At 35.2% G+C, this 19,192-nt stretch overlaps 1 protein-coding gene across 1 annotated transcript in view; it reads right to left on the bottom strand.

The window, feature by feature from the left end:
• The window catches only part of LOC129364191 (carbohydrate sulfotransferase 8-like), a 182,007-nt gene that overhangs the window by 128,102 nt on the left and 34,713 nt on the right, over positions 1-19,192 (bottom strand). Inside the window, exon 3 of the mRNA XM_055036684.1 lies at positions 1,146-1,339. Within this exon, the coding sequence (XP_054892659.1) occupies positions 1,146-1,339 (194 nt within the window). The remainder of the gene's footprint in view (positions 1-1,145; positions 1,340-19,192) is intronic.

Raw genomic sequence — 19,192 nt, 5'->3', positions numbered from 1 at the left:
AATCTCTTTAGTCAAACAGGGTCAGACTATGTCACAATTTTCGGATAAAGTTTTTCCCATTTAGAAATTAAATCTGGAAGTAACTTTGAATAGAAAAAGACACATTTTCATGCTGGACAGTTTTATAAATCTTCCTAACATTCCTGAAGTAAGTCAGGTAATGTGGTGTTTAATCAGAACAGATTCCTCCCGGATTTTGTTCTGATTAAACAGTTTTATTTTGAACATGTTTTGTTTTGTTTGCAAGCCAACACCAATTACTCCTCTTTTATAATTAAAAGTTAATACTGTGAATACTTAACCAGTCACTATCTAACAAAAACAAACTCCACCTATAGTACAGGGTCTATTAAAAAATATGTACTACCTCGTGATTAAGGCTGCTGTTTGGGGTAGATTCAGACTCCAAACAACAGCTGGGCTCTGTAACAAGAAAATTACCCTGGTTTTTGGAAAAGGATCCAGCTGTGGAAACACACCTCAGTTAAAGAAGATTTGCCTTCAGGTTTTGTTAACAAGTTCAAATTTACCAATCAATTTCTATAGCTATAAAAATCCTAAATATAATTTTTAGTTCCAAAAATCTATAAATATGCTTAAAACCAGTTCTGAACACTGTTATTCTTTTTCTTGTCTGCTTTATACATCCTTTCCACTATGCAACAGAGCAATGGACACCATGGAGATCTTTAAGCTGAGCAGGATGTAAACTATCAACATGAGCCAATAAAGGATATGAGTGTTTCCGAGTTGTAAATTTGTAGGAGACAACACAACAGATTAGTTATGATGGATTATAAGGCCCTGAGATCAGGGACATCAGACATCCTGCCATATTTTCCACTCTCACACTGACATAAACATTGCTGAATAGGCATCATGTGCATTTCTAAGTGTCTGGATGCCTAACACACAGATTAAATTTATGCAAGGAAACATCTATGTAATTGAAATAAAGTATATATTTCAAGCTCAGCTTTATAAGATTTTTTCAACATACTACTTTCTATTTGGAAAGTTTATCAGTTTAATCCATCTTTATTAGAATATTGCATCCAGGTGAGATGAGCACTCACAAGATTGATTGTAAGTATTCCTCCACAAAGATTCTTATCAAACTTTAATACAAAAAAGTAGAGACTAACCAGGGCTTTGCTGTAGGAACATCTCTGACAGGATCTCTAGGTGAAGGAAGAGAAGTGCACCTCCAATGCCAAACAGCAGGATGAACCAAAAGCCACGGGGCATTCTTCGTAGTCGTATCCAAAGGGAATCCATCTCCATCCTTAACTTCATCCACACCATAATGCGGCACAGTATGGTGCGTATATAATAGGTTCTGGGGAAATATTAAAAAAGAGAGAAATGACGACTGCTTTTAGATTGTTTTCAGTTTAATCCATCTTTATAACAATGCAAAATAAAGCAGCAGGCATAGCAGCACAGACCAACATAAATCTGATAAACAGATTTTCTTCAGCTCACACAATGTTCTTGAAGTTTTTCACATTACAAACACAGATGTTATGATAATTTGTTGGGATTTTATTAACAAAACATGATCCATAATTGCTGCACTATCGAGTGTAGCCTCTGAATATAAGCTCTACAACTGATCCACCTGGTGTCCCCATTTACAGTCAGTTAGAGAACATCGAGTTTTGCAGTCTCATTGTCAAACTGAATTCTTTCTTTCCGAAATACTGATTATATTTAGAAGAAATGAAGCAATTATTACTTGGTTAATTTATTTTCTCATTGTACATTATACAATCATATTAATTTAATGCTTTGACACCTCTGTTCAAACTTTGGCTTTGTCTAAATGATGTAAAGGAGCAGATTTCAAGAAAATTCTACTAAAACTTCTACATAAGTTTTCTTTCAGCTGTGAAAAAAAAAATATATCAAATGACATTTATTTTCAGTCATTTGATATGACTTTTTCCATTTCATACCCTAAAATTACACCTTTGAGATCCATAGTATTCAATTCAGTTTATTTATTCAGAGACATGTCACAAAAAGACATTTAGCAAGAAAAAAACAAATCAGTTCAGTCAATTGATCCTAGTTATCAAACAATACACTCAAGGTCATTTTAATATTCAAACTGCTTAAAGGAAACCTATAGCAGAACAAAACCCAGAAACAACAATTTAATAAATTTAGCTGGATCAACAGTCAAGCTGCACTATACATACAAATTCTAAGCTCTCACATAGTCACAGTACAATTGTTTCATAAAACAGTAACACTTTGTCTTGTTCTCACAAGTGAAAGTGTGAGGGATTAAAGGTTATAAGTTTCCAATTTGTAGGTATCCCTGCCAACCTATTTCACTTGTCTTTTTTACTGACAACACTGCACTTCTATATGAATAATAGTGAAGTCAGTTTGTAAGAAAAATGAGCAAATGCCTCGAGTTCAGGGAGCCTATAGCATTTCACAAGTTCATTAAATCTGTGTTTATGAGACTCACATTGAACTTTTCAAGAAATAAAACAAGTCTTGATGTTAAAACTAAAAGAACATGAAACAATAGAAACCTTAAAGAACTTAATTTTTTTCCATATGCGTTTCCATAGTAAAAACCATATGATGTTCTGTGGGGAAAACATTAACAGTAGATAAGGTGGGAGTTGTGGATGAGGTGTTACCCAATGTGAAACATGTGGAAGTTCTATTTTGTGGCTAAGTATTTTACCACATGTGAAATGTTTTCTAATGTTTCATAAATACAAATCATATGGCCTTGCAACAAGGCCATATAACAAGTGTTTCACATGTGGTAGTTAAATTATGCATCTGGATTTAACATGTAAAAATTGTGGTGAAAAGATGTACAGGTTAAACATATTTCACATTTTTCTCAGAACACCAAATTAAGTAGATGCCTGATCACACTGCACAGAGTAGAAAATGTGTTTATGATACTTGGGTTTTTGTTTTTATTTGCGCCTGGGTTTCCCTCACTTGTTGATGTTCATTTGTGTTTGACATTGTCAGCAAGGTGTTGAAATTCTAGCTAATTTCTTTGTATTTAGTTTTCTACTTTATTCTTTTGTAATGTTATTTGTGCATTTGGATTTATTCCTGTTAGATCTCAGTCTTTTCCCTGGGTTTGCAGTCCATTTGGAGTTTTTCTTCAGCTGTTTTGTGTTAATCAGTCTCTCTTCCTCGGTTTCTCTGCTTTCATTCTGTAACATCTATTCCACATTTCTTCTGATAAGCTCATTTGGTTCGTTTGCCATTTTCCACCTCTGCCTCTGTATTTAGGCTCATATAATGTTCCTTGCTGGAATCCTCTGTTACTCTGTCTGCACTCCACGACCTGCTCTTCATACGATTCCCCTGTAAGGTTTCCACAGTGACTGTGGCAAAGTCTGTTCTACCACAGTCACTGTCTGAATTTGAGTCTTTCACAAACAGCAACATGAAACTAACTGTCTGATAATTCTCTGTAGTTACAAAGGAAACTGCTGTCTATGTCTGAAAAGGGATTGTCTAAGTATTTATTTAGTGAAAGAATAATAATTTTAGGGTGACACTGAATTTCATATCTTCAATATATTTTCAGAGTACATACTAAAGTTGATCAATAAAACTGCAACCGTTTTAGACTTAGACTCGTACTTTATTGATCCCTTGGGAAGACTCCCTCAGGAAACTGAAGATTCATCATTTTACTCTAAAATTTTAAAATAAAATATGAAATTTTTACAATTGAATACCTTCTCTCATGCATTATTAGGCAGCCATGTTTAAGATCCTTTGATTTAAAAGTTATTAATTAATCCAATTGAAAGAAAAATCATAATTTTTGTCGTTGCAGCAGGACTTTCTATTTTCCATAAAAAGTAGTTTACCCTTTGATCAACCAGTCACTTGTGAGCCAAGTCAGACAATGCATGTCCGTCTGTCTTTGTTTTATAAAATCACCTCCAGATTATTACATTTGTTTTTAGTTCATCTATAAAAATCTTTGTTGGTTTTAGCAGTTATGCTTTTTCATTACAATTTTAGTTTTTCTTTACAAGGAAATAATCACAGACCCTTGTTAAGATAAGGTGAATGGTTAGATCTAACAGTTATGTGGCATATCTAAAATCCAAACAGCCAGTCCTTTCAATATCAAAAGGTATATTAGATCCAACTAAAAACAAACTCATGCAAATACTCCTTCTGTTACTTGAACATACAATAGATACAATCACTTATAACACTTGAACTTATTGATTTTCACATTCCCACTGCTAGATTCTCATCAACAAGTTTCTATATATTTTTGACAAGAGATATTTTGTCATAAAAAAGCAGTAATAATAATAATATTGCAGGTAAATTTGCTCTTTTGGTCCCCTTTCCAGTCTTATAAACGATGTACTGTCTCAACAGAAGGAACATCTACGCAACTTGAAATGCCTGTTTTTTTTTTTAATGAACCTCATATTTTCCTTTGGAAAAAAGATTAATACCATAACAACATCATTTTATTCAGGGGAATAAATGACAAAATTATTCTGCTACATTCTTTAGGCCAGTGTATTTTTTAAATATTAAATTGAAGTACAAGGCTACTCAGGATACCGAATGAGTCATAGAGCAAAATAATGTCCCTGGAAATGTCCGAGTGCGTAGCTTGACGTAACAGTACTTCGGACCTTTCTTAGAAAAAATATGCAGAAAAGCTGGAGAGATTACATTTTCTATACAATAAAAGATACTGAAATAAGGGATCATTAAGAATTGCAAATATGGAGGTTCAGTTGTTTTCAATATTGCAATGGAAAAAAAAACTAGCTGATATTTTATCACAGGTCACTATCATTCTAATGTTATCTGATTGGAAATCAAAGCCATGCATGTTCAAAGTAGCTTTTTTGAGTCAAAGTCTACAACTCTTTTTTTTTTTTTTTTCATAGATTATGCACCCTAGTGTAAGTGTGTCCATGACTGATTGTGCCTTAGTGGATTAGTGCACCATGACATATAACTGTGTGGCACATTGGTACAAATGAGGATGAAAATGGGAGTTAATGTGCAGTACACATTCATTGTTTTGTTGTGATTTTATGTGACATCAAGTCAAAAAATAATGACACATGGTTTTCAAATTGTTTTACAAACAAAAATCTGAAAAGCGTGGTGTGAATTTATTCCCCCCTTCTGAGAATAACGAATAGTTTATACTACAACAAATGCTTCCACATGAGCTGTGGATCTCTGCAGCAGATTAAGCCATTTCTCTGAATAATGCTGTCTTTGCCTATCAGTGAATTTAGACAGCTGTTTTGATTGCAGTTGTACCAAACTCTCTATAAATCATGAGAGTTTTCATTCAACATAAATAAGTTGAATAAAAAAAGAGGTAAAACACAGATGTTGGAAACCATGTATCATTTTTCTTCCAGTTCACAATTATGAAAAGCTTCATATTGGTGTTGCATAAAATGCAAAGAGAAGAGATTTAAATTTTCCATGTTACTTGACAAAATATTGAAAGCGTAAAAAAGTAATATTTTCACAAGGCAGTGTAAATTTGTGTGATTATTGTGTTATTTAAGCAGACACAAACTAAACGACAGCAGCAACAAACCACACAAAAAAACAGGAAAACACCACCTGTGTTTGGAACAATGCAATAAAAAAATTATCATTCATTTTGATATTCACAATAAATGTTCAATAATTCAACAATTAGACTACACAATGTGTTTGATTGCAGTTGTGGCTGGTGAAAAGAAAAATTGGTAGGACTGACATGGAAAAAATTTAATCTAAGATTTTCATTACTAGTCCAGTATGAGTATTGAAATTATTATATATCCACAATAATAGAGAATTTTTCATACAGCAAAATACTATGAAGACTTAAATTAGCTAAAAGTAAAACTTAAATGACTTGCAAAATATAAAGGAATTAATTATTGAATTACTGTCAACAGCTAAGACTGAATCAGACTCGAAATGTGCATATTTACCTTAATACAGTATTAAGGTAAATATGCAAATACATTATTTAAAAAAAACATGTTATAGATTCTTTTTAGATTCCCGCCACATTCCTTCTTCTTCACATACATGAGAGTGGTGCCCCAGCGCCCCCTGTGGACCAGCCGCCATTTGGATTTGTGTACTCAATTAAAACAAGACATAGCTCTTTAAATGAAGACATGCAGAGATGCAATAAGCACATATGCATGCTCGAACGGTACTCATTCTGTGGACAGTTTTGCCCTTTACATTCTAGATGCCCTTTTCAGACTGAAATACCAAGGTAGCATTTTCAAACAGAGCATTGATGGGTTAATGAGATACAGTGCAAGAATGCAACAAGAATGAAGATTATTAATGCTACAGTTTTATTACACACAAGTAGGAATGAGGTGGTTTTTGTTAATGTGGAGCATGGTTTGCCCACTAAAGTCTAAGTTTGTCTTTATAGGGGCACATAAAGACTGTGGACTTGAACAAAATTTACTCAAGCTGCAATGAGACACAGAGTAAATGTGCCAGTCAGAAATTATTGTGATCTTTTTATTTTATTATGGAAAAAAACCTAAATCCAGCTGTTTAAAACTATTTCTGATATCCAAAACACAGGCTCCTAGAGAAGCATCTCTGTTCAATATTTGTAAAACCATTCACACAGAGATTATACGCTGATAAGCTACTCCGAAGCCACAGTCTGACAGCAGTGAGACTGTCGCATACACCAGCTCCACTGGGCCCTCTGACCACCACCAGGTAAAATGTCTTGTCTAAGGACATCGCAACTGAGAGACGGGATTGTACAGGATGAACTCCTACCACTGTCGCTACCATCATCAGATTAAAGTTATTGTCCCTTTGTACATTTACAAATTCCAATCTGCTTTTGAAACATTGGCTTCATTCTCACTGAGTAGCCTTTCATCACACAATTTTGGACAACACATGTATGATTAGGTTGCCAGGTGAGGGGTTGGGGTCAGCTTGGGTTTTCTGGGTAACAGAAATATGCAAAAAAAAAAAGAATTTTGCAAATGTCCCCTTTAAAATACATTCATAGGACTGGCTCCAATTACTCAAATGTGACAATCAAAGTCTGGGCTTTTCTTCATTGTCCAACGAAATGATTTACAGTCATTGGAAAAACAACACAGAGACATCACTTGGCAGCAAGAATGAAAGTTATATCCTTTATCTTCCAGGGCTGTCAGTTCAATGGCTTGTTGCTCAGAAAACAGTCATATTGTTTCTCTCCCATTTCACCTCTTCTTTACCATAATATTTTGTACAATATTTCAAGTGAGACATAGCCTAAAACACAGATTTGCTTTGATGTAAAAAAATCTTTTGAATAATTGCCTCCCACTAATCATAAATATTTTATCAGTAATTGATACATTATAGAAGACAATTTATGCAAATTCTTCCCCAATCTGTTTGAAGATACAAACTTCAAAACAGCCTTTTTGAAAACTATTTTTTTTATCTTGAAATCATGTGTCCATTTTCCCTTCACAAACCCAACAGGCTGTGTTGTCTGTGTGAACTATATTTGCACTATATTACTTTTAACAAAACTTTAAACATAATATTAAGCCTATAAGATAAGATTTAGAAATTGTTGTTGTTTTTTTAAGTTGGAGTTCTTTGAAGAATAAATTAATAAAATATTATTTGGAAATGGCATTGAAATAAAACTATTATTATCTATCATGTGTAAAGATTCATCTGTTAAATTGGCACAACAAAACTTGACTGTCAGAGCAATCAAGTGTTGACAAATGTGGAAAATATTTCCCCAGTGCATGTATATGAAATTTATCTGTTGCTGAACAGATCAGGTAAAAGAGCAAAGCAAAAGAAAAAATGCTTGATGTGTAAATGTAACTTTTACCGATGAAAATCAGACCGTCAGCATACTTTAAGATTGGACAGACATACTGCGAAGTAACAAAAAGCACATATAATCTGACAAAAGAGATTTGCCTGTTAAACATTTAGAGTAGCTCTGGTTATATCACCAGGAATAAAGACACAATCCAGTAATTTAATCTGCATCTATTGTATGAAAGATATCTACATAAATAAGGACAAATTATTACTGCATGTTTACCATTTCAGTAAAAGCTTTGTTAGATTATAAATAATATTAAATGTATTTAGACATTTTGCACACAGGTATTTATTGGACCGCCAATGAATTATAAGATTCTTTGCTGTATTTTTAATTTCTCAGGGTTTCTTCAAGAATCTGTGTATGCTTTTGTGCCATTATGTTCTTCACTATTATTATTTTTATTGCTGTCTTATGAATCTCTTCAAGTGTTTACTGCCTTTTTGAACCCCAGCCAACCTTCATGTCTTCCCTAACTTCCTCTGCCAAAACAATTTCCCAGCTCTGGCAAAATCAAGCAAGACTTACCTCTACTAACACAAGATGTCATATATTTCACTGGATTCTAACAAAATGCTCCTGCATTTTAGATTATGTTTGCATCCTGGTCCTCTAATTTGAGTGGGTTCTGCTGTCCTGGACATGCAGGTATCAGGAGCCACCTCTGGTTCTGTTCCATTTTCATTCTGGCCACCAGCCATCTGTTCAATCCGTAGAGGTTTCTCCATTTCACCACGCCAACCTGCGTCCTGAAAGAGTCCCCAGGGGATCTTTGCTCAGTCAGACTGGTCTACAGCCAGAATGGCCTGTGAACTGTTTTTGCCTGTTGCTTCTACACACTGGCTTCTGACTGATGTAGACTATTTTCGTCCCCCTTAGTCTTTAGTTGTTCAGTGGTTTGGACATCATTATAATTAAGCCATGTGATATTAGGTGGTGAAGGCACTAATATGACAGCTTGAGACGACATCTGTCTTCTCAAGAAATGCATGAGTTCATGAGAAATGAGTTGCACGCATTGCTCAGGACTTATTTTGATTTCTTCTTTCAAGCATTGTCTTACCATTGTCAATGCCTATATGCACTCCAACCTTCAATTATTTTTATGACTATCATATTTCCACTACATCTTCAAATAGAGTCAAGCCAGGTGATTGTGCAGGCAGTTCTTGCAGTTGTATTGGTTTTCTCTAAAACCATCTGCAAGTGTGTGTAGAATCAAGTTTACTTCTTAAAAAAACAAAACAAAAAAAAACACCACCAATTCATCTTCAAGAATTAGGGTTGTCAGGCATAGGGTAAATAATGCCCTGAAACTGGATCACATCAGTAAACCATGCTGAAGATTCCTTTCATGTTCATTTTATATTTGGAATTAGCTATAAGAATTTTCAATTCTTATAAAATGTGAAACTAAATTTAAGACTAAACTGTTATTGAATTATTAAAATTTTATTTCTAGAAGATATAACATTGGGGCATAAAAGGTTTATAGAATCACATCAGCAGTTTTCTATGATACTCTTTAATGTCTGCTGACTACTGAAAAGAAATATGAACAGGAATGCTTACAGTCTTCATACATTTTTTATGAATGGCTGTTTTATGAAAATAAACCACTTAATTTACCACATAACATAAATGTTTTCTAGCATTAAAGCTCTTCAGATTGTAACATTATTTACCATAGTTAAAATTATCTGAGAAATGCTTGCATAAATTAGAAATGTTTTTACAAACTTCTTTGTTTTGAAAAACAGAAGTTGACAGACAAACTGAGTTTTTTCTATCTAATGAAGCTATCTAATGAAGCTTTTTTGGAGAAGCACCTTTAGTATTCAGGTTATAACTGCTTCTGGGTTATGTAGGATGCAGCAAAACTGATAACGATGATATATATGTTTTACTTGAACATACTTCTCTCTTGGGGGCAGATATGTGCAGCTGCAGCTGAATGTTTAATAAACCAAGATTCAGTAAGCATGTGACATATGTGATGCAAAATACAGAAGGCACCTAACTAGAAGTATGTGTTGCCATATGTTTATAAAATGTGTTAGTTTAGCATCCCAGGTGACCGCCACTGATGTTTAAGTTCATAACTGAGGTTGACCATAGCGCTACTGTTCTAGTTTGAGAAATGTAAAGGATATTTGGTATTAGTCAAAGGTTAAACAATGCATCATATCTTCTAAATGTTTATAACAGATAAAAACATTTTTCTTTTTTCTCTGATAGAGAAAAGACTGTCCACTTTCTCAGACAGAGAAAAAGGAAAAATCCCAACTTGATTTTCACAGATAAAATATTCAAAAAATTACTTTCAGTCATATATAAAATTACATCTAATCCACTGGTTTTCTGCACGTCTCAGTAAAGATGAAGTGCTGCTAAACAAATTGTGGATTGTTCGAAAATATCTGTTTGCCTTTGGTTGGAATGAATTGTCCCATCTTGACAGCCCTGTAGGCGTTGCACAGAGGCTCCATTATTAGACTAGTCCTGTTTATGTTGTATGTTAATGATTTCCCAGATGTTTGCATGTACAGTGTCCACACAACAGAGAGATTTCACTCATGCAAACATTGCCTCTAAAGTATGTTTAAATTAGCACAAGTAGAACTATTTACTTCTTAAATCTTATATTGAATACTAAAGAAAACTGTGTTTGTGATGTTCTCTGAGTACTAAAGGTTAAGTACCAAATAACATGTAGTTGCACTGACTGGCCACCCACCCAGGTTTTTTTTAACCGCTCAGCACAACGTTGTTTTTTTGGGGCTTTTTTTCCAGAGGCAGCCTTCATCAGCCTAAAAATAAGTTTGTTATTATCACAGGCTATCAAAAGCTACTGCCTGATTTTAATTGCACATGTATCCCCCCACACACACAGGACATTGCGAAAGTGGGTGCAGTTGGTATATCAAAATGACGGAACTTCAAGGGAAAAAGATTATATTTGGATATTGTTTTCCGTATTTTAGAGCACATTAATGATAACTTTCAGTACCGACTACATATTCTTACCTTTGGTAACACATGCCACATCCAATCAATGTAATCTAAAATAACACAAATTCCTGCGGGGTCAGAGTGGAGAGTCTGCAAGTAATTACATGTGCTAAATGAAAATCTAATTGAAAGAATGACTCTCTATCAAGGGCTTGTGTTAAATCAATTTGGGTAACAAAGAAGAAGTAAACAAAATCATTTTGTTTTGCAAAGATGCTTGTGGTTGTGTTTAAACTCATCTTTTGACATAAACATTTTATAGGTGTTCGGTTAAATGTGATTCTACTAACTCCTAATTTCCCAAGAAAGTTTTATCAGCTTTAAAATATGTATCATAATATTTAAACTTTCAAAGTTTAAATATTTTGTCCTTAATATTTTTCATTCTCTGGAGGATCAACACAAAGCAGTATATGATTGTAAATCAGAATGAAAAATGTTTTTCTGCAAATAAATATCTCAAAAGTGTGCAGTTCATGTGTACTCAGCCCCATTGCTGTGATAACTCAAAACAAAATCAAGTGAAATGATTGCCTTCAGAAGTCACTAATTCACCAGTTTAGTAGTTGTGATTGTATCTCCATATTAATTAATGTGGCTGCTTTGTGAAGTTTTTTTTTATTTATGTTTTTTTAGAAAATATTAATGAATAAGCTGCAGCACAAGGACAAGTTTAAAGATGAGCTATACTATAATACAACATTGCAAGCAAAGGTTTTGACTTCTCAAAAACCATCATTTGAAAGTGGAAAGAGTGGTACAAGTGCAAACATGCTGTAACTTGGCTATACAAAAATATTTAGAGATGAATAAACATAGAAGCAGCCAGGATGATGATAATAACTCTGGAGGCAGTAGAATCAAACATGTGGAAGAATGATGGCACCAAAAAATGTTGGCCTGCATAATAAAAACTGTGGAAAAAAAACCTAATTGCTATCACCCTGTGCATACCATCCATTCTGTTGTGTTAGTAGCGTCATTAACTAACATTAAATCTGCTAATCCGTGAATTCCAATGCCCTTCTTTATCAGGGACAGGAAAGCTGGTCAGGATTGATGGGTAGTTGGATGAGACTGAATATAGAGCACTACTGGAAGAAAATGGAAAAAAAAAAACGGAAAAACAACCTAAGATTGAAATGAAGGTTCACCTTTCAGGAGGAAAACAACTCTAGACATACAGCCAGAGGGCCAATGGAATGATTCTCATCAAAGCATGATGTGGACTAGTCAAAGTCCAAATCTAAATCTAATTGCAAATCTTTGGTAATACTTTATAATTGGTCTTCAAAAACATTATCCATCCAGTCTGTCTGAGCTTGAGGTGGTTTGCAAAGACGAATGTTCAGAATTCCCAGCACCTAGATGTTGAAAGCTCATAAAGATTTAAAAAGGAAAGATAGTTCTTCACAATATTTTAAAAAGTTTTTTCTTTCTTAAAAAGGAGGTGTTAAAGAAAATTTAACCAACTATTAATATTATCCTGCCATTGTCAGATGCTGATTATAACCCCCATGATAAGTGGTGTGAAGTATTGCAGGTACTGATGTGAAGCTGTAGACTATTGTTAATGATGGTGCCTAAACAATGACACAGAGGTTCATGAAATAATACAATATGCTATTGAGCCGTATCAAGTACACATTTTCCAGCAGCAGAAGTCTTTACAATTGTAGACCACATTCAGATTCATCAGTGACAACATATCCCCATTCAAGTGAAATGAATAATGCTAATCAGATTCTTCAGCGGAAATTTTGGGTGTTTGCAATCAAGTAAATGTTATATATTTTAGTGATGTGCTCTTTGTCTTACATGGGAAGCCTACAGAACAGAACTCAGAGAGCAAACTCAAAAAATTTAATCTTCAGTGCTGTTATTGTAAAGTTTGTGGCTGCAAAAAGAAAAAATACAGATATCCTCTAAAGGCACTGGAAAAAACATAAAAAAAGAAAAAAAAGACTGGGAATATGCAAAATAAAAACATTTTGCTTAATTAAATGCAAGTGATTAGAGGCATGCTTTGCAGCATTGTGACAACATGGAATCTGTAAAGAAGAAACATGGTATTATTTTGCCTATTGTGTTAGTATTACATTGATTTAAAAAAAGAAAAGCATAGTACATACAACAAAAATAACCGATACAGAAAATATTTATACATACAGAATTCACTCACATTTAACAGAAGCACATTGATAAAAGATTATACCAGAATAGCCTTGTTAAGCAAAATTAAGCCATATACATCAAAGATGACTGACATTTAAAGGCCTTACAGGGATTTGGGGATAAAGCCATAAAGACTCTCACAGTGGGGATGCACACTGAGGAGAAATCATTCTTTATTCCAGACAGCAGGTTACAGAATTATCATTATTATTTTGAATAAAGAGAGAGAAAAAAACACCCAAACTGTTCTAAGCAACAATTTGGAAAGCCAGGTGGGTCTGTTGGTTTATCAATATGTTTACACTTTATATCTATATGTGTGAATGAACTAAAGGTTGAAGTAGTGGGCAGCTCTAACTTTAGTCCCTGCCACCAATTAAACATATTTGGGACTTTTTGAAGTGAGAATTATGTCAGAAACCTCAAATTCACTAAAATCTTACTTCCCTATCTGTTTTGGTTGTGTCCAGATGCCTGCAAAACTGGATTGACAAAACAACAACACAAAAAAACAAAAAAAAAAAAAACAATGTTAATGCTGGATCTTACTAAAGATGCACTATGCAGATGCTTTGTCCAAACTAATAAAGATTCACATCATCTACGTACTACATCCTAGCACAGTAGTGAAACTTGAATTCCCCACCCTTAATGTAAATACACACACAACATTCAGAAACTCATCAAAAGCTAAGATGTAGACCACACTTAAGTGCTTCAAGTTTAAACCAATTGTTTACGTAAGAAGCACAGTAACAGCAGCTTCATTGTTAAAGTTATAACTGCTTATCTTTGATTTCTAACGTTTTTTTTTTCCTCTAAGCACTCTCACTAAACCGGTGTTTCGTCAGCCTTTTGTTTACAGCTATAAGATAAATGGCCATTGTCACTTTGTTGCACAGAGATTGGAGAAAATAAGGTTAGTGTGTCTCAAAGAAATATTGACACAACCCAACCTCTTAACGTCACTCTGTGCAAATAACATGTTTTCTAGCTAGAATCTGGAATTGAGTCACTTAAAACTCCTATAGAATACTATCAACATTATTTAATTCAACCAAGTACTGCAATAATTACAAATACTGCATTTTGGATGTTCTGATGGGTGCTAAAATAAAATTTTAGATGATAACTAAATTTACTAACTATGGCACTACTATTACTGTTTCTGTTGTATGTGTGTGTTTTTCATATATATATTTTATTGGCTCTATAGTGGCCTTTATTTGATAGTTAATTGACAGGAAAGTGGGTAATGAGAGAAGGGGAAGACATGCGGCAAAGGTCGCCAGGCCAGCTGTGTCGAGGACTAAGGCGGGTTGTGCTTAACACCAGCGCCACCACAGCACACCCCACTCTGTTGTGTTTTTAAATCTTCCTCAAACACACCGACAGGTTGTTACTGTCTCTGATAAGTTGTATCAAGTTTGTTGACACGGGTACAAACTAATTAATAAAATCAAAATAATACTTTTTTCCCTACTGATGAATACTGAAGTACATTACATCATTAATCAAGTATTTTGTCAATAATGGCAGCCTTGATAATCTTCTCTGTCTTCAGTAAGCGCCTCAGTACAAACTGAATCTGTAAGATGGTGGCCATAGGAGGATTCGATCGATCTGTTGATTGCGTTAACAGCGACAAACACTCTCCTCATTTGATTTTCTCTGGGCTCCATGCCATCCGTTGCTTGAAAAACATGTTCTGTATCTATCTGCGTATGTACTTCTGTTATTGCTCAGCGGTAGTAGAGTTGGCATAAGCCTTCCCCCCCTTTCACACATAGATGAACACGTGCATGCACACGCACACACACTTTCTGTCCCTCAGTTTACCCCCTGCCTCTCGCATAACAAGATGAACATTTTCACTTTCTCTCCTCACTAAGAATCCTTTCCATGCCGCTTCCCTCTAATCCCTCCATGCAAGTGACTCACATTACACCATTCTTCAGTTTAATGCACTTTAATAGCATTAATATCTGCGTTTGCCTCTTCAGCTGCAATAAACACCTCTTTCCAGTTTAAGAAAGCTGCTTAAGAGCAATTGACATATCTTGTGTAACCAAAAACAGAAACGCACCTTAGGTGAAAAGCAAAATAATTCATTGTAAAAAGAGTAATCTGCTCTTTCTGTACAATGGCACCCACCCACCACAGCATGGCACATAGTGTACAGTAAACAGACACTGAGGGAGATTGGACAAGGAGCAGTCAGCTCCCTGTTGTCCTTCCTACTCACTCTCGATGTGTGGAGGAGGCCTGCAGAAACAGGAAGAACACAAGTCCTTGCCACCTTCTGTGCCACCCGTGTTGCTGCGGCAGTGACAGCCAAGGTCAGCTCAGGAATGACAGAGGGTTTTTGCATAGAGATAAGGCTCTCACAAACATCCAAACCATAGTGCCACTTTTTGAAGGAAAGAGAATCCTGCACCTGAATTATTCATAGGGGTCTCCCCCACCCTAAATAACAGCCGGCAAGCATTGTTTGACATCCCGAATGAATAATTAAGGACTGACCTTTTGTTCGCATTAGAGGTGATGGACTGAACCGCTAGACTTTGTGGAAGAGGCTAGTGGATGATGTGCTGCGTACAAGAAATATAAATTCTTTGCAATAAAATCAGCTCAACTCTTGTCCACAAACAATGACGCTAAAAAAAGGAAGACGCCATATCCCTTTGGAACACATTAAAGTAAAACACAATGAAATCGCCGCTGATTGCACCAAAACAACTGAAGTTTCTCTTTTTCACTACTTGCATTTTCTTCTGAGAGTTTTACTGTTCTTTGTCCATGGCACATCAGAGGATGTGTGATTACGCTATTAAAAAACTGCATGTATCAGAAAGGATGTCAAGGAAAAAAAAGTACAAACCCAGGTACAGATCGTCAAAATTCTACTCAGTCAAACAGGTTCCAATAAAATTTCACAGCTTTCAGAATTTGAAGTTGATGGTAATATGGGCTTGGATGATTTTTTTTCATTGTCATGCATTTTATCCAAGGTCTGGTCATGGTGGTGGCAAGTCTAGGAGAGAAACCAGCAACCTTCCATTCCTTTCATCACTTTTGGTTCACTTCAAAGTGAACCAAAAGTGCGGCACAGTCTGTCCAGCAATTTCTCAGTCGGTACCAGTGTCTCCTCCCAAAAGGACATGCCCTGAGAGCCTCCAGAGATAGGCAGCAGAGATCAATGAGATGCCTGAGCCACCTAAACTAATTCCTTTTGACGCAGAAGAGCAGTTGCCCTACTCTCAACTTATCCTGGAAGGGAGAGTTCCTCAACTTATCTCAAAAGCTTAGCTCAGCCACCCAACGGAGGGAGCTCATTTGAAGAGCTCATATTCAGTGTCTCTTTACTCTGGTCACTAGTGGCAATAAGTGAAACTTGGAAAGTGGATCAACCAGTGAATCAAGAAATTCACTTTTGGCTAAGCTCTTTCTTAACCACGATCATGGCAGAGGAAATCAACATCCATCTGTACATTTTCTCTCTGTCCTATTCATCAACAAATTAAAGAAACTATAATTTCTCCATTTCAGTCATAAAACCAGAGCACAACTTGAGATCCTGTCCATGAACACCTCAAATATTATCGATGAGAAGGGGCAGCCTTGATGAAGTTCAGTGAAGTGTGGGGACAAGCTTGACATTGTGCTTACAAGTTTTTCTTTGGATATTCAAAACCCGCACCTTAAAATCCATCTATGTGTGATGTACTCCAGAAGCACACCCTTGGAAATACTTTGAGGGTTACAGTCATAAGGTTTTTCCATATATACAGAACATTCGTAGAAAAGACAAGCTAACTCCCATGAGCAACTCTATTAAGTTAAAGATGTGGTTCACTGTTCCTGAGTCATGAAAAATGCCACACTGTTCCTCATGAATACAAGTTTGGTCCTTTGCAACCTGCTGGAGTAACCTTTCCCAGGGAGTGTTGTTTTAATAATGTCACTTACTGTTAAGTTACGTTTAAACTTTACAGCATTTGGTGAAGACTTAACAAAATCTTCTCCAAAATGCCAACCAATGAAACATTGACAACACAAACCAGCAGTCATTCCTCATAAGTTCTACTTAAGAACAGCTCAATTTAAGAAAAAAGTAAGTTCTACTTTTCACAACTCTGAAAACTGAATGCTTTTTGCCCCTTACTTATAAACATTATTCAAACTAGTTTAAATTTGACATCAACTAATGAAATGTTTCAATGCCAGTTTGCTCTAATTACACTCTTTTATTAAAATGCATTGTTAATTATGGCTATCAAATATTTTGAACTGCAAAGACCCACTATTACTTTAAATCTGCACAACATTCTGCTTCCACACAGATGGCATATGGGCAAGCTTAACACTTTCATTTCGGCATTATTACAGCTTTACTAGCCTGCAGTAAAAATATTGATTTAATTCCAAATGGTGCTACTTTTGTTTATAGTCTAAGCAACTGTACCCAGCTTTTCCAGATAACAGGCGGATGAACACACCTTTGTGAAGAGCAGCCTTTGTGGTCTCACCAGGTCTTAACATGCTTTTATCTCGATGTTTTTCTCATCTCTTTTTCAACCATTAGCAGCTATAGCACTGCTGGTAAAAACTTGTCACCATGTTATGAGATAAATGTTTACATCAGTTTGCTTCAAAGTGCTCAACTAAAATGTGACCTTTAAATTGAGAAAAAAAAATCAATAATTTGAGTGGTTTTAATTTAAACTAATAACTATTACTATGTGTCCAGCATTCTGTGGGACATGCTCAGAAATAAGAACATCCTTCTAGAATCTGAGACAAATTTAGAGACTTTTCTGATGTTGTTGGGACTTTTCATTTTTACTTTTTCAATTGAACAACACGTCCCTCATTATCTTGCTGTCTGTGTACAACAGTCCTTCACAGCTGCACTCACAGCAGGAGAAGTTCACCTTTCTGCATCCGGATTGTAAATTTGTCATTTACCTGTTTCAAGAACTTGCAATGACTGTTGCATCTATGTTGTTGCCTCACTCTAATATTGACATCAACAGAATACACAGCCAGATAACCATGATAAAAAGGACTGACCTTTTTATCATGGCACAAATCAAATGAACTTGTAGAATATATTTTCCATCCAATTTGTACGAAGGACCTATCCAAACAAACAAAACAAGTTTGTGGTGTGATCTATATCTATAGATGCAGAAACTAGTCAAAAAAAATGCCTACTTTTTGTTCTAGAAAAAATATTTATTTTATGTCTGAACTGGTGTATGCCCCAACCTTTCTTTAAGTTGAAATGTGAGATTTGGGGAAATGGTAAACACTACCACAGGAATAACATATTAGCTAAAGTAGCCAAGCAATCCTTTAGCTATGTTCAGGGTCTTCTTTTAAGTTCTGCAGTAAAGTTGACCATATACCCACATGCTGTTACTAGAGATGTAACAGCAGTGTTGGCATTTAACAAGCAAGTGTAAAGATTGTTTTCTAAATTGAATGACTTTTTTTTTTATTTTAAAACACCTAGGATGTGTAACAAGGGCCAAAAACTGTATTTAGGTTTACCTTTAGCACCAACTGCCTAATCTCTGTTTCTTCTTTAGCTTTGTGACACATCAGCTGATTGTTCACTTCAGACGGCTCCTTTAATTGCTTTGCCATAAGATCTCTCTTTCCTTCTGTCTCTGTGTGAGAGAGTGTGTATTGGAGGGTTTGAGAATAAGAAAAACAATGAACTAGAACAACTGGGGCAGACACCAGTTATTGTGTCACATTGCCAATGACAGCTTTTCCTGTCATCTGTTTGTGGTGCATTTAGTTTGTTAATATTGATTACATCCACCTTATTCTGATAACCCTTAATGCTTTGTTTGAATTATGTGCACATTTTCCAGGCTAGCATTGTTGAAGATTAACAAAGGGTCTCTCATGAGGCAAATGCATTATGCGTTTCACACTTTGAATACGATAATATAATCTTAGAAAATTAATTGTTCAAAGACTGTCAGGCTGATGTCAAACGTTGGACTCTAATAATGTATACCTGCACATTTATCTGCCTCATCAATTTCAAATCTTAAACCTATACAACTCCACTGAATCTTCTCTTTTTGGTCAACTTTGGTA

Source organism: Poeciliopsis prolifica, unplaced genomic scaffold, assembly GCF_027474105.1.
Source record: "Poeciliopsis prolifica strain line A6 unplaced genomic scaffold, Auburn_PproV2 SCAFFOLD011, whole genome shotgun sequence".
NCBI lineage: Eukaryota > Metazoa > Chordata > Actinopteri > Cyprinodontiformes > Poeciliidae > Poeciliopsis > Poeciliopsis prolifica.
Note: the sequence above shows the minus strand (reverse complement) of the source record. Positions and strands in the feature narration are given on the sequence as shown.